Below are 17,136 nucleotides of genomic sequence, written 5' to 3'. Positions count from 1 at the left end.
GTAGTAACATTTCAGGCTTTGGAGGGGTTATCTAAAACATAGCTGGGTTTAATATGATTCTCTAGTTAATCTGAAAAACGCTAAGCACTTTTCTAATCTCCTAAAATAGAATTTCAACCCTTTCTTCTTGCTATTGGTCTTTTTCTTCTGACACCCCATGACGTTTTATTTGAATCTCCCAGCATACAGTGGGGACTCTCAAATGAGACGTCATCGTGGGGGGGGGAGACAGGTGCTGTGGTCACTACCGTTGCTGCTGGCTCCACCCTGTAATGGACCATAAGGGAAGACTCTTTCAGGGGCTGGGCTATTTTCTGCTATTACTGAGCTGGTTGTCAGTACTGACACATGCTCAGTATGCTGCCCCTGATCAACGATGTGTTCATCTAATTTCGCACTGACCGTGTGCGTCTTTGTCAGCTCTAAAGGGAAGTGACGAGCCTGCAAGAGATTTTACCAGCTCGACACTTCTCTTAATAGCCGGGGCGGGAGGGCACTGTCAAAGCGCAATGTATGTAACACAGTGGCGACTGGGGATCTCATATTGAGATTCAAATGAAATGTGATCAGTTGTAAAAAAAATGACGTTAGAGAGGGAAGGATAGGAATTGTTTTTATTGAAGTTTATTAGAAATGTGCTTAGTTTTTTACATTAAGTAGAGAATCATAACAAATTCAATTAGGTTTCAGACAACCTCTTTAACTCCTCAGATCATATCTGTCTAGCCCATTGATTTCTATACAGCATTCACCTGCCTCTCCTACTCCTGACCTATTATCAGTCTTGTAGGATCCCTATCCTCTGAACCCCACCAGCACACAGCTTCCAGAGCACTTCTAATCATGGCTCTCACTTACCCTTTCCATGTGCTTGTTCAAATATGTATGCAAGAATAGATAACCGTGTAGACTCAGAACACTGACACCTGGTTAATGTGTTGTACCAGGAGAATCTACTGGCCAGACATAGTTGGAGGGCCTGCCCCCAAGCAACAAGTAATGAAACTGGAGAGTTTTGTGGTGCTGAAAACACAACTCTAATACCCCTTTAATGGTAAAGTGCGATTTGAGACCAGGTGAGTGATTGTTTTTTGCTTTGCCTGCAGGTACATTATATATTACATGAAATGGTGATGGGTGGGATGGTCCTGGAGACAAATATGAATGAAGTTGTTGCCCAAGTTGAAGCCCAAAACAAATTGGAAAAATCAGAGGTGAGTTTCTATGAAGAACAACAAATACTTTTCATATTGCGATTTTGGAATTAAAGCGGATTGTCCTCTCCACCTTTGGCGACATTTATTTTTCACTTGCATGTAAAGAGTTTGCCTTTAACGGTTCTTTGTGTCTTTTCACGAGGACCTTTTATTTGGTCATAAATTGACTTAGGAGAGTTCAGAAAAAGACAGGTTAGAGTTACAGCCTCCCTGTCAAACAATCCTAGTGGGCTGACTGACGTATTTTCAGATAACAACATATTTTGCAGCCAGTGAGTAGAAGGCAAACGCTGCAAAAAAATTTCATGAAACCCAATTGCAAAAATGATTTTTAGCCACAGTTACACGCATTTAAAGGAACCGGCCACTTTCTTCATGCTGCCCAAATTGCTGGCAACATGAATCCGAGCATGACTGTAAGATTGCCGCCAGGTATATATTGAGTGTTTCAGAGAAAATATACTTTTTAAATATATTCTCTCAGCATGGCTGCAGGTGGTTAAGTGTCTCAATATAGGAGAGACCTGTCAATCAACTCTAGCAGTGCTGTGAAGAGCCGGCCAGGGGGGGAGCTGGTCTAGTCTCTTCTCTGCCTTTGTCCCCCAGGTGATTGACAGGTCTCTCCCCAAAGCGAGACACATTTCAATCACCTGCGGCTGCATTGGGAAAAGCTTCTCCTGTGTCTATATATTGTATCTGAGTGTTCCAGAGAGGATATATCTTTCTGCAGTTGTGCAGCCAGGCTGCAATTTATGCTGCCAGTAGCTTGTGTAGCATGAATCAGGCAACAGGTTCCCTTTGTGTAGGAAAAATAAAATTTTCTCCAAAGGTGGACAACCCATTTAATAATAAAGTGCTAACACTTTTTATATTGGCCAGAAAAGGTGTTTAGAAATTGGCTTTGTGTTGCTTGGCTTTGTTACGTATTGAGATGGTATGTAGTCCTAAACAATAGAGAGAACAATATAAATCATTGTTCCACTGAACATAAAATACAAGCACTGTGTCATAATCCGCTTTTTGCAGAGATTTAGTAATAGGACTTTTAATAATAGAAAATTAATTTTCCAGTTATTTCCATTTTTTACTATGCATATTACACATTTGTGAGCAATATACAGATGCTATGTTTGATATCTTCACCGAGATCTCCTGAGCATTATTACTCTGTGTCTTGTGTCTGGGATGGGCCAGATCTCGGGTATGAGAGGAGCTGCACATTGTGAGACTAGGTAGTGATACTAGGGAAAGTTCATGACTTCTCTTTCTAAAATCTGCTGGAATTTGACTTCAGTTATCTATAATGGACATTACAGATTAAACTACTTCCGTAGATAATGTGTCATCACGGACAGCTAAATAGAACACAAAGTGTTTCGGGTAGAGTCAACCAATTCATTGTCCTTATCTGCATTTATTCAATTACTTCTGTATTTATAAAATATGTGGTTATATCCTTGTGTATTGTATCATAAATTTCTGGTACAATTTACTCTGTTCTATTCTTCATGACGGACATTAGCAGTGCCCTGATTATATGACTTAGCTTGTCAGATGCAGCTGTCTATGTGGATTCCAAAAGATTAGTACAGCTCGGAGATCCCCTATTTTATTTATTTATTTATTTATTTTTGTAAATTAAAACCAGTCTTTTCTTGCAGTCAGGGTGCTAATCTGCAGGTAAATAACTTTTCAAACATATGTGGCTGTTAGATGTGATGTTTGATAGCAGGGAGAAAATGAAGTTATGTTCTCACTGCAGCCGCTCACTTCCAGTCTTGGGCGACATCACCAGCATCGAGCTGTCCGTGCTTTCTACACAGTGAGTGCGCTGTGATCGGTCTTCCTGAAACAAAAGAAGAAATAAGTATACAAATGCTATGGAATCACCATATGCAAAAAGCTTTATTGCAAATAACAAAACAGTTACACGGGTCATAAAAAATAATAAATAAGGCTAACGCCTATCCTCATCCGCCAAACAAAATCGGTCTTCCTGCTTCTTGAGTGACAGCCTTCTCTGCCCATACGATGTCCTACAAGGGGCAGGGAGAGTGATCACAGCCCTAGTGCTGCCTGGATGACTGAAGACAAACAGCTGCAGGGAGAATATACAGGAACTTAATGTACGCCTTGCAGCCAAACATCATATTAGCCTATCGAATATTTTGTAAAAGACCATCACTAGGGCTGCTGGTAAATACCATTTTTTTATGGTAACTGGTTCCTTTAAGCTTGAGATTTGCATTCAAATATAAGAAGAGTTATTTAGCCACATTAAGTAATAAACTTAAAAAGAGGGTGTCAAAAGACAATAATTAAATATTAAAATCATTAATGGATTCTTGTGGACAGGCCTTAATAAAGCTAGAACATCCCGAGTTTTATGCTACATGACCCCATCTGGCCTAAAATTGAAAAGCCACATGCTGGGGCTTTTTTTACCCATGTTACTTATTACCCTTAGATGTTTACAGCTTATAGACCCTCTTTATACAGTCAAAACCCAAGATAAAAGCATAATAAGCAAATACCCTGCAGAAAAGAAATGAATAGTCTAACTATGCTTCTGTCTTGTCCCTCTATACCTTGCAAACATGCTCTGATCCGTGGGTCAAATGCTGCAGGCATAGACACTGTGCTGGAGTGGCGCCTGGTGGCTATCCCATGGCCAAAGCTAATCCTCGCCATTAGAGGTGCTAGTGAAGACCATGTAGCCACTTGGTCATGTTCCTCCAGGGAAAGTCCAGCCAGTGACCCAGGGTCCACACCCACCAGTCTTTCAGCATGTGCAAGTATCTAGTTTTAGCTAGTACATGCTGGTTTCCAGCAGGACACTCTCTATGTTTTTTTTGCCCTAAGAGGGCATGCATATAAGAGTGGTGCAGATTGTAGAACTCTTAAGTTATGATTTGATTGGACATTTTTGACTGTTGTAAGATTTGTTAATGTTTCAAATACTTTCTATATACTTTTATTGTCCCGTTGCAGCAGGGTGTCAGTGTGGATAGTACTATTGTCCTGCAGTAAAGGTACAAATCAGACTTGGCACAACGCCTGCTTTGAACCTGTATGTTATTCCATTGTTTGTGTGGGTTTCGTCTGGGTACTGTGGATCCCTCTCAGTACACAGGTGAATGTATAGAGTTGAAAATGGTTTGTGCCAGAAAAAAAGAAAATACAGTTCACAAAAACCTAAAAAGAATCTTTTCTGTCTTCCTTTTTGTAGCAGTTTTTGCAACAAAACTTAAAAGAAGCCAATACCTATATTTTTAGTCTGTCTGCAGAGGGCTGTGTCAGGGGGGGGGCTGGGGGCTGTACATGCAGGAGTATCTGTGTTTGTGGGAGGGGGGCGGAAGCTGTGTGTAACAGCATGCACAGGAGCAGGGGGAGCTCTGCAGAATGTAGCCCGGCCTACACAGCAAGCCACACCGCCATCAATTTTAAAAGCCCTGGAACTCGGGGAGAATTTGACTTGATATCACAGGAAGTTAGGGGATTCTCTGCCAAAGATCATGTGGAGAATAGGAGAGCAGCTCAGGTTCCAGAAAGATTTGAGAAAGTGTAAGGGTTAATCACAGTTTACTGTATTGTTGGAGATTTCTGATTTAATATATAATCTGCCCAGTAGAGGGCAGCAGCGAGAGGCTGTAGTTGGGGCGCAGGGGTTTTTGGTGGTTGGTGGGCGGTTGGGAGGAATTAAGTATGAGTGGAAGTGAAGCTGCTGATCCTTGGAAAAAGTCTGGATAGGGTGGTGCAAGTCTGCATCTGTTGTTGGTGGCTCTAGGACGCGTTGTTCGGTTTCACATTAGCCTAGTCTTTGAGGACAGCCAAGTACACAGCATCTTGGGCTGGGCCACATGGGGCCTTATGTCTAAGGACTTGGGGAAGCCCTGTGTTGGACAGATGGGCATTCCCTAAGAGTTTCAAGACGGCGTTTCTGATGACCCTTCTACTTCAGTTTCAGAACATACCGGTACCATCTTACATCTGAATATATATCCTCATATATATGAATATATGCGCATATATAAATAACCATATAGAGGTCCAGTTAGTTAGGAGAAAAGGTCTCTTCTGTAAGACTATGTGCACACGTCCGGAGTTGCCGCGGAAATTTCCGGTGCACTTCCGCAACTGTGCCGCGGGTAAAACGCATGCGGAATTGGCATGCATTTTCCTGCTAAACACTAGCGTTTTCCAAGCGTAATTAGCTTGCAGAATGCTAGCGTTTTCCAAGCGATCTCTAGCATCGCTTGGAAAACTGATTGACAGGTTTGTCACACTTGCCAAACATAGTGTGACAAGTGTGACCAAATTTTTACTATTGATGCTGCCTATGCAGCATCAATAGTAAAAAGATATAATGTTAAAAATTATTAAAAAAATAAAATAAATCGTGATATTCTCACCTTCCCGCTCCTCGCGATGCTTCCGTTCCCAATAATGCCTAGCGGCAATGACCTCAGATGACGTAGCGGTCTCGCAAGACCGCTACGTCATCACAGGTCATTGCCACAAAGCATCACTGGGAACAGAAGCATCGCGAGGAGCGGGAACGCTGCGAGGGACGCCGGAAGGTGAGAATATCACGATTTATTATTTTAATTCCTTTTTTTAATAGTTATAAGGTTCCCAGCCCAGGTTACCAACCACACATGATCCGCTTACTTCCCGCATGGTGGGCATAGTCCCATGCGGAAAGTAAGCGGATCAATGCATTCCTATGTGGCGGGATCCCCGCGATTCCGCCCAAGAAATGAACATGCTGCGTTTTTTTCCAGAATGCGATTCCACCGCGGAAAAAAAAGCAACATGTGCACAAAAATTGCGGATTGCATTCTAATAGGATGCTTAATGTATGCTTTTTTTTCGCGGTTTTATCGTGTTTTTATAGCGAAAAAACTCGAAAAATCTTGAATGTGTGCACATAGCCTAAGAGACGCTTTGAAAACTGCTGCGAGTAGGCTTGCATATAACTGATAATTGTGTTTTAAGTGTACCTGCATATACTCTGTCGGTGTTATTGAGAGGAACAGCTGTCATTGTATTTGTTACTTATACACTGTTTACCTGCCATCCTTTCCTTTTTCCTTTTTTTAAATAAACTGGTTAGATAATATACCGTATTTTTCGCTTTGTAAGACGCTCCAGATTATAAAGTGTAATAGAATTTTGACACTCGACTCATTTGGATCCGTTGTAGAAAATAAATTTTATTGCAGTCCAAAAATATAAACATTTCGGTCTTCACAAGACCTTCCTCAGTAAACCGACTGCTCTGTTAGTGTCTCAGACCACCGTCAATGTTCATCGAAGTATATCCAATGTAAGTAATGGGACTTGTCCTATCAGTCCCATTGGGTGAGCTATCTCTCTCAAATTAAACTGAGAGTGTAGAAGGGTAGCTAGAGTTCCCGACCAGGCAGACTGGAAGATGGATAATTTCACCTATAGTGAACGTCCCTTTGACGATGTATGGGGAAGTACTACCAATGGTAGTGGTCGTAAACAGGGGCGTTAGTCTAACGCGGTATCCGCCGCTGGTTCCCCTCCCGGCGGCCATTTTCCCGAGGTCCACCGTACAGAAAAGCATGGACAAACTGCTGGGGGGCTCTGGCCTTTCACAAAATGTCGGCAGAGCCCCCCTGCAGCGCCGGAGACACCAGCATCACCCTGGGCAGCGGCGGCGGACACCCTCTCATCCCAGCCTGCAACGTAAACGGTAAGCGGTATATCCGCATTGTAAGATGCACCCCTATTTTCCCCAAAAAAAATTTTGGGGGGAAAAGTGCATCTTACAAAGTGAAAAATACGGTAATATTTCTTAATATTTGTGTGTGTCTGCTGATTGTTGCTGTACCCCTTGTACTGTGGCGGTCCCTCGTCCACGTTTTCAAAATAAAGGTATTTACCATATTTTCCAGGTCACCACCTGACAGCACCATGGAGGACGTCCTTCTCATCCGCAGTGGGACAGGAAACCACGAGAGTTCAAAAGGACCCTCCCACCTCCACCCTTCAGTGTTTTTTCCTGTCCCACTGTGGATGGGAACGACGAGAGATCGCCTAGTCCCTACAGAGAGTGTGGATCGGGGGGGCTCGGCCTCTTCCTTCCCGCTGGGAACTCTGTTAGCTGACACCCAAGTGATCGGGTCCCTCAGCTTGTACCAGTGCAGCGCTGCTCCTGGTAAGAGGTCGCTTCCCCCTGGCGGGGGCTCTCGACCTCGGAGGATGCCACCACAGATGTACCTGATCGCTCCTGCGAGGCGCACCCTCTGCATGCGATCCGAAGCCGGGCGGTACGCTGTGCTTAGGACGCTGAGAGCGCTGGAAACGTGGCGGAGTAACTTCCGGTTCACCGCGCCGTGCATCACTTCCGGGTCACGGCCGGGAGCAATGGCGGCATCCTCGTTGCTCCTGTTGAGGAGGGGACTAGAAGTATATAAGGTAAGATAGCGCAGCGGCGGCGCGGCGTCGGTTATGGAGAATCCAGATCCTATAGCTGCGGCGAGCGCTGAAGCGCCGGCTTCCCAGGCTCATGTGAGTGCACCCAGTGGTGAGGGTTGTGTCTACATCAGTTAGAATATCCATTAGCGAGATTCTTGTTTATTTTAGGGACAGTCTTCTTCAGGAGAAAAAAGAAGAAATAAGAAATGTCCCTTATGTGCCTCAAAGCTTGGCGCCTCCTGGCAGAAACCCCTCTGTGAGCCCTGCACTGCCCGTATTGTGGGGGAGGAGCAGGCCTCCTTAATAACGAACATGAGAACTATGGTTAGAGAAGAGGTGCAGGCCTCTATATCTAGCCTTTCCACTCCCCTGATGTCCCAGTCTGATTACCAGGATCTTCCTAGGTCCAGGAAAAGGCAGAGGGAGTCTGACCTGTCATCTGAAGACAGTCCCTCAAACTCTGAGATGGAGGAAGAGGAAGTATGCAGAGACCCTCCTCAGAGGGGAAAGAAATATTTGTTCTCTTCTAATGACATAGAAGAACTACTAGGAGCTGTGAGACAGACCATGCAGGTTGAGGAACCCTCAACCTCTAAATCCGTCCAGGACGAGATGTTCGGGGGCTTACGTTCACAAACATCAATGGTCTTCCCGGTTAATGCCCATATTCGGTGAGTCCGAGCCGGCTAGTTTCTAATCTTGTCTCGGTAAACAGCCATTAACCTCTTCATCACCTATTCCCACAGTTCAATGATTTTGGAAGAATGGGAAGAGGCGGAAAAAAGAATCTCCATTCCAAAAGACTTTAGACTGCGTCTCCCGTTTGATCATGAAGAGGTCAAAGATTGGGAGGATGTACCAAAGATTGACATCCCACTGGCAAAAGTATCAAAGCGGACTGCCATACCATTTGAGGACTCCTCAAACTTGAAGGAGCCTATGGACAGAAAGGCAGATGGTCTCCTCAAAAGAGCGTGGGAGAGTTCTGCCGCAGTGATCCGCACAAATATCGCGGCGACATCTGTGGCGAGATCATTGCATTTATGGGTCGACGACTTGAAGGACCAGTTGTCGGCAAAGACCTCGAGGGAATCTATTATTAAAGCTATCCCTTTGTTAAAACTTGCAACAGGTTTTCTCGCGGACGCCACGGCAGAATCTGTGAGATTCACTGCCAGAGGCCAGTCTCTATCAAATGCTGCCCGTAGGGCTATTTGGTTAAAAAATTGGTCGGGGGATGTTCATTCGAAGAACAAATTATGTTCTATTCCCTTTTCAGGGGGCAGAGTCTTTGGTCCCATATTAGATGACATACTGGAAAAAGCTTCTGATGATAAGAAAGGGTTTCCAGAGGAGAAAAAGAAAAAATACCAGCCCTTTCGTAGGCCCTTTTACAGTCAGAGATCAGACTATAGGGGTAAGGGGAAGCAAGGTAGGTGGAGCTACCAGAAAGGAGGAGAGAATAGGAACCGAAACAGAGATCCGGGTCCCTCAAACCCTAGATCAGAGTTCAGGAGAAAATGACGCCACCAGGATAGGGGGACGGTTGCTAAACTACCTAGAGGAGTGGGAGAAAATTACATCAAGCCCATGGGTCCTTCAGGTTATATCTCAGGGGTACAGGATAGAGTTCAACTCCCTTCCCCGAGAAAGATATTTTGTTTCCAACACCCGTCTCTCTTCAGTCTCTCCAGTGTGGTCGGACGTACAGGACCTCCTCCGGATGGGGGTGATATCTCCTGTCCCTCCTCACCAGATAGGAACGGGTCATTACTCGAGTCTTTTTTCTATAAAAAAACCCTCAGGAGAATCTCGCACCATCATAAATCTCAGGCCTCTAAACAGATGGCTAAAATACAAGAGGTTCAAGATGGAATCCATCCGCTCCACAATTCCCCTTCTAGGGAAAGACGTGGTAATGTGCACTTTAGACTTAAAAAGTGCATATTACCACGTACCAATATATTCGCATCATCAGAGATACCTGAGATTCGCAATAGAGAGGGAAGGAGAAACATTCCATTATCAGTTTCGTTGCCTTCCATTTGGACTAGCGTCGGCTCCAAGAGTTTTCACAAAACTCATCGTAGAGATCGTGTCTTACCTCAGGAAACGAGATATCACGATAGTACCATATCTCGACGATTTCCTGTTGGTAGCAGACTCGGTAGAGCAACTCAAGATCGATTCTCAGTTGGTGATCTCCACACTGCAGAAGTTAGGATGGGTCCTGAACTGGGAAAAGTCGCACCTAACGCCAAGATCAAGAAGACAGTTCCTAGGAATAGTGCTGGACTCGAAGTTGAGAAAATCATTCCTTCCGGACATAAAACGGTCCGACCTGATAAAAAAGGTTCGACAGTTTGCAAAAAATCGAGGGACAATAAGAGATGCTATGAAGATCTTGGGCATCATGACATCCTGTATCCCTTGTGTCAGCTGGAGTCAATTCCACTCTCGCCAGTTGCAAAAGGCGGTTCTGTCATCATGGGACAGAAGACAGTCTTCTTTGGACAGGAAGTTTCTCCTGTCTTATCGGGTCAAACAGTCCCTTCGCTGGTGGACGGTGTCAGAAAATCTCCGGAAGGGTGTCCCTTGGATCCAGGCCCCGGCAGTCACGGTAACAACGGATGCAAGTCAGCAGGGCTGGGGCGGCCAGGTTCTCGGAAGATTCTTCCAGGGCCAATGGAATCTGGAAGACGGCAGCAATTCCTCAAACCACAGAGAGCTACATGCGGTTTGGAAGGTGTTGAGTTCAGCCCGATCGTTGCTAAAAAACAAGCACCTGAAGATCTTTTCGGACAACATGACGACGGTGTCCTTTCTTCGTCACCAAGGGGGGCCAAGGCATCCGAAGCTACAACATCTGGCCGATCAAATTTTTACCTGGGCAGAAAAGTCAGTACTTTCGGTCTCAGCGGTTCACTTAGAAGGCTCAAGAAACCAGGTTGCGGATTACCTGAGCAGAGAAGAGCTGTCACCCACAGAGTGGGAATTGAACAACAGAGTCTTCGATACCCTATGTCGACGCTGGGGGACTCCGACAGTGGATCTCTTTGCGACCAGAAGGAATGCGAAGGTAAATGCTTTCTATTCCCTGAACCCTCAGGAAAACCCGACAGGAGTGGATGCTCTCTCCCAGTCATGGAGCAGGAGTCTGCTTTATGCCTTTCCCCCTCTAGCTCTGGTACCGAGGGTCCTCAGAAAGATATTCGAAGACAAAGCTCAGGTGATCGTGGTGGTTCCCTTCTGGCCCGGGAGAAGCTGGTTCCCTCTCCTAAGGAAACTTGCAATAGACGATCCGTACCATCTCCCAGAATTAAAGAACTTACTTTCTCAGGGTCCGGTTCTTCACCAAAACCCGGGAAATCTTCAGTTAGCGGCTTGGATCCTGAGCGGCAGATCCTAAGAACAAGAGGCCTATCTGAGGAAGTAATTTCCATTCTACTAGCAAGTAGGAAACCAGTGACCTCAAAAATTTACCTTAAGATTTGGAAGAAATTCTGCAGCTTTTGTGGAGATGCAACAATCGATGTTGATTGCCCTAACATTCCTAAAATTCTGGACTTTTTACAGCAGGGATTCAGGAAAGGTCTTAAACCAAGTACCTTAAGAGTCCAGATATCAGCCCTCAGTGTATTCTATGATACTTCCCTGGCCGCTCATCCTTGGATCACGCGGTTTTCCAAGGCGGTTACAAGGTTAAGGCCCCCAATCAGAAACACCGTCCCTCCTTGGGACCTTAACCTAGTCCTTAATGAGTTATGTAGGGAGCCTTTTGATATTAAGAAAGACATTAATATTGCTAATCTCTCCCTTAAAACTGTTTTCTTGGTAGCCGTTACTTCGGCCAAAAGATTAGGGGAACTCCAAGCCCTGTCCATCCAGAACCCTTATCTTCAGGTATTCGAGGATAGGCTAGTTTTAAGACTTGACCCAGGGTTCCTTCCCAAGGTTGCCTCAGTTTCCAATATAAACCAGGAGGTAGTACTTCCATCTTTCTGCCAGTTTCCTAGGAACCAGAAAGAGTCCTTTTTTCATAACCTAGATGTCAGGGAAACAGTACTAAAATATCTAGATATGACTAGGGCCTGGAGGCAGGATAATAATCTATTCGTCCTTTACGGGGGTCCTAATAAAGGGAAGAAGGCCTCAAAATCCACCATAGCCAGATGGATTAGATCCGCCATTAGCGTTGCCTATCAGGCGCAGGGAAAGAACCCCCCAGAGGTCCTGAAAGCTCACTCTTCTAGGGCTATGGCCGCTTCCTGGGCAGAAAAAGGTGGGGCTTCAATTGATCAGATTTGCAGAGCAGCATCTTGGGCTAACATTAGCACCTTTTCAAAACACTACAAATTAGATGTAGTTTCTTCTCAATTAGCGTTTGGCAGGAAGGTGCTTCAAGCGGTAGTCCCACCCTAGAACAGGAAGTTTCCTTTGGTACTTCTCCATGGTGCTGTCAGGTGGTGACCTGGAAAACGGTAATTAGTCTTACCGATAATTGTATTTCCAGGAATCCATCCTGACAGCACGGATAGTTCCCTCCCTAATATCTGTTATACTTATGTGAAGTAACATTTGTACTAATCTTGTTATGTTCAAAATAAATTTGTTTTGTTTGCATCCATCCAGACGTGTTACTTTGAAAAATCACTGAAGGGTGGAGGTGGGAGGGTCCTTTTGAACTCTCGTGGTTTCCTGTCCCACTGCGGATGAGAAGGACGTCCTCCATGGTGCTGTCAGGATGGATTCCTGGAAATACAATTATCGGTAAGACTAATTACCGTTTTTTGGACTATAAGACACACTTTTTTTTCCCCCCTAAACATTTTTGAGAAATTGTGGTCAGTCTTATATTATGAATGTAGTCTACCGGAGGGTTGCAGTGGTGGAGCAGGGTCACAGGAGGCAGGAAACCGGCAGCGGCACAAGCGGTGTGATGCTGCGGGCCTGGTGTGGGCGGTGAGGCAGATTGGAGTGCATTACTTTCCCGGCAGCCATTTTTCTGAAGCTGTTCCGACATCTCAATCTTCGCAAGCGCTGCCTCTGGAGGCCATTTCCCTGAAGCCCATGGCTTGTACAGATAGAGATTTCAGCCGGTCCGAGATCTCAGTCTGTGCATGCGCCGCCTCTAGCGGCCCATGGCTTCAGAAAAATGGCTGCCGGGAAAGCAACGCACTCTGCTCTGTCGGGCCCTCAGCATCGCATCATGACTTGACTTGACCTTCAGGTCTGGGGTGGGCATTGCATTGTGAAAAACAGCTGTACAAGATTGTTTTCCAGTAATGGCTGCAAGGGCCTGGTACTTTGCCCAGTATTTCTCGCTCAAGTATTTGTGTTTTTTTTGGCCAGTATAAGTTTTGGGGCTTATATTACAAATATTATACTTTAGCATGCATTTTGTGCTAGTTAATTGGGGACTCAGTACACTCATTCTGAAAAGCTGGGGGCGAGCTGATACTGGATGCTATATTTGCATTGCTCAGGGCTCTGCACAATAGACTTTCTGTACTCTGTAATCTGTAACCTGGATTAAGTTGTAAAGAGCTGGGAATTTGGAGTTTCTGTTCCAGTAACAATCAGACTATTGCCAATTGTTTTATGTTTCATTTTGCTTTCCTGGCCTTACCATTCTGCCAATTGCAGAACTCTGCTGAGAAGACCAGAGAATCCACATCGGGATTATGGCCTCGCATTTCTTCCCAGTATGCTCGCTGGATAGAGGACCACCCATGCTGCCACCGTATTTCAGGTGGCTTTTCTGATTCTGAGTCAATATGTAGTAGGTATTGTTGAAGGATTATTGTGGTGTTCTCTTTTAAGCAGTGCAGCAGCTCTACGTTATTTTAGACAGAAGAACATGTGATCCATCAGTCTACAGTTAGTACATTTATTTACCAGACACTAGAGGTGTGTGGCTGCATCTAATTCCCCATTGATTAGACATGCATACATGCTTAGCTGAGCGTGCATTGTATCTAACAGCATACTTTATGTGTAGTACAAGCTTAAACCACCACTCCAGTATTTTTTCTTTCCCATTTCACCCCCTGAGTGGTATAACTAATGTCTATTGCCTGCGTGTAGTAAGATACTTACCAGCTGCCGTCTTCTGCTCTTCCTGGGGCCACTCCTGTTCCTTGCCACCATCTTGTGACCACAGCTCCACATCTCTCAGTGTAAGTCTATGTGAGCCTTGTTCTGTTTCTCACAGACTTACATTGAGAAGTGACTTAAGCAATCCGGCAGGTCGCAAGTAGCAGATCATGACCGGAGTGGCACTGAGAGCAGCAGAAGATGGCGGCTGGTAAGTAGTTTACTACATGCGTGTAACAGACAATAGTGTGATACTTCGGGGGTGATGTAAAGAAATGCCAGATTGGTACTTTTAAGCGTTCATTAGTTGACATTCCCAGGCGTATTTTTCTATTGTAACTTATCTTGAGGTCTTACCTTTTATTTTTTGTCTTCTTTTCTACATGAACTTTATTTCTGACAGACTGGATTTTCTGCCGCTCCAGCCAGAGCGGTTTCCGCAGTGAAGAGTATGAATTTACCGGAGCTGCCACGAAATATCAATATTGGTGACATCAACATCAAGGTTCCCAATCTCTCTCACCTGGTATAAAAGAGGCCAAGACCTGCGGGTGTAACTGTTCTGGCACAGCCGCTCATCTCACACTTATACTCTGGACTGTTTTTATTCTTATTTTATCTGTATTCAGAGAACAGGTTGTTGTAGGCATACTACTGTATATTATTGTGACATGTAATGGTAGACTGAGTATGTGCTTATTCTAACAATTCAGTGGGCTGCACACCAGTTGATAATGAATGCAGAATAAATGTTACCGCAGAAACTGCACACAATCTGTCTTACACGTTCTGGGTCAGTGTGCACAGGTGAGAAAAGGGATTCCTCTACATTATGGGTCGGAGAGACCTTGTAGCCTTATTTAGCAATCTCTTTGGCTGTAAAACCAAAGGCATAGGTATATACTCATTGGCCTTTCTTCGGTATAAGACTTTGTTCACATCTGCTACGGAGGCTCAAGGATTCCTTTTATCTATTTTTTGTAATAGGAAATACAAAAACCTGCATGCAGCATTATATGTTCCATTTAAAGGGAATCTTGGAATTTTTCACCATGTTTTTGCCACCTAATCTGAGAGCAGCATAATGTTGAGACAGACCTTGATCCCTGCGATGTGTCACTTAATGGGCTGCTTGCCGTAGATTTGATGATCTCCTGCTTATAAAACCGTGATTTTGTCACTAGAGGACTAGTAAACCTGCTGCCATGTAATCCTCCATAATCATGAGTTCCCACCACTGATTGGCAGTTTGTGCCTATGCACAGTGTACACAGTGTCAATCGCTGGTGTGGGTGGGGTTATACAGAGCTCAGCATTCAGAGAACTGATAGATCTGCAGCAGAGAAAACAAGGATAGGATCAAAACTGCACAAACCAGTAAAGTAAGTTACACATTGCTGGAATCTGGGTCTCTACCCCTACATCATGCTTCTCTCACATGAGGGAGTAAAAACCTGATGACCGATTCCCTTTAATGTGTTGGACATCTCAGTGGAGCCCGACAGACCCCATTATGTGTTAGTGGTGTTTATCATACAGCAGATCTGCTTAGTGTTGTGGCTTCCATTATACACAGAAGCCACAACACCCATGTGAACAGAGCCCAACGCAAATAGTTAATGATTTATATATATATCTCCATCTTTTGGTGCCACACTGCTCTTCATAGGAAGTAAGTCAAAAAAGGGAATATTACATTTTATGTATTTATTATAAATATAATATGGAATGTTTGTTCACTATAATACTGACCTATAAACGCTGAATATTTGTTAGGAGAGAAAATATTCTTGATGATGATGTGAAATATTTTTGTTTTCCATCCTGTGGATGTTAGCTTGTTGTTTTCTGTTTCTCAATAAATGGTCTCTGTAGCGTTAAAAGCAAGTACGGTAATATATTAAGTGTGCCTTGAGTTGATTCCATTAAGTTCCTTTGCCTTGGAAATTAAACCTACTTTTATATAAGTGAAATTGGATTTTTAATTATTTCAACATTATTTTTTTTTTTTAGGTTTGAGTTCAGTAACTTTATCTGGGCTTCTCCTACTCTTTGGGTTTCACCACTTTTTAAAAGTTACGAGTCAAAGATGTTTTCCGAGTCTTTGATCGCCTTTTGCTATAATTGGCCATCAGTTTGGTAATCTGACTCTTGGTATACAGCCTATGTGTTGCATGGTTCTCCTCTTTTGTGATTTAATTTCAGCCTGGGCACATAGTTTACTGCCAGATTTGCACATCTGTTTCTTGCAGTCCATACTTGAACAGCGATGCACGGATTGGCTACGCGTCCATGTACCATGATCTGTACTGGGATCTCGTAGCGTGTGTGAATCCGGCCTATCACCTTGATGATTTAGCTTCATTTTAACTCTCTGGTATACTGCTTATTCATAGTTTAACAAGAAAGAATACCCTTTAAAAATAAACTTTTAATAATTACTTTAAAAATATGTATATTTAAAAGGCAAAATATCCTCAATTCAGAGGTGGTTAATTATCCACAAAAAAAAGTTGACAACAGAAACCACAAACCAATGACCCTGTTGGGTGTATATTGTGGCATTGGAGGTTGTCACCCTATTGATGAGTGCAAATTGCGCTCCTGCTCAATGTCAATGCACCCGATCAGGTCCTGTAGATCCCTCATCCAATATATTGGTAAACAAATTAAACCAATCCAGAACCAGATCCCATAGGGACCTCAAATACCAAAGTCAGCCAGCCTGTATAGTAGCCAAAAGTATATCACGGGCTGAGCTTATTACACAAATTCATATGAATCATCCACTACGTGTGGTTTATGACCTACAATGAGTCCACATCACATCATGGATGACACACGTATATGATGTCAGTTTTTTTCCTGGAGCCTCCTGATGAATGAGATGACGGAGGGGAAATGTGTTGAGGCTACTAAGGATTCTTTTATGCTTAGGCCTCTTTCACACTTGCGTCGTTTGGCATCCGTCGCAATTCGTCGTTTTGGGAAAAAACGGATCCTGCAAATGTGCTCACAGGATGCGTTTTTTTCCCATAGACTTGTATTAGCGACGGATGGCCACACGTCGCGTCCGTCGTGCAACGGATCCTTCGTGTTTTGGCGGACCGTCGTCATGAAAAAAAACGTTCAAGTGAGCCTTTTTTTGTCTGTCGCGTCCGCCATTTTCTACTGCGCATGCGCGTCTGAAACTCCGCCACCTCCTCCATGGACTTCAGAATGGGCAGTGGATGCGTTGAAAAACTGCATCCGCTGCCCACGTCGTGCACAAATTTCACAACGTGCGTCGGTATGTTGTACCGACTCAAGTGTGAAAGTAGCCTTACCGGGTTTTTTGCGGGCCATATCACCTCAATTTTCACGGTCTGACGCA

General features: G+C 44.2%; 1 protein-coding gene across 1 annotated transcript in view; it reads left to right on the top strand.

Annotated features, from left to right (window-relative positions):
* AP3S2 (adaptor related protein complex 3 subunit sigma 2) overlaps positions 1-15,736 on the top strand; it is a 92,673-nt gene extending 76,937 nt beyond the window's left edge. The window contains exons 5-6 of the mRNA XM_077263518.1: positions 1,107-1,214; positions 14,167-15,736. Of these exons, the coding sequence (XP_077119633.1) occupies positions 1,107-1,214; positions 14,167-14,295 (237 nt within the window). The 3' untranslated portion in view covers positions 14,296-15,736. The remainder of the gene's footprint in view (positions 1-1,106; positions 1,215-14,166) is intronic.
* Positions 15,737-17,136: the final 1,400 nt, after the last annotated feature.

Source organism: Ranitomeya variabilis, chromosome 5 (genome assembly GCF_051348905.1).
Source record: "Ranitomeya variabilis isolate aRanVar5 chromosome 5, aRanVar5.hap1, whole genome shotgun sequence".
Taxonomy (NCBI): domain Eukaryota; kingdom Metazoa; phylum Chordata; class Amphibia; order Anura; family Dendrobatidae; genus Ranitomeya; species Ranitomeya variabilis.
Note: the sequence above shows the minus strand (reverse complement) of the source record. Positions and strands in the feature narration are given on the sequence as shown.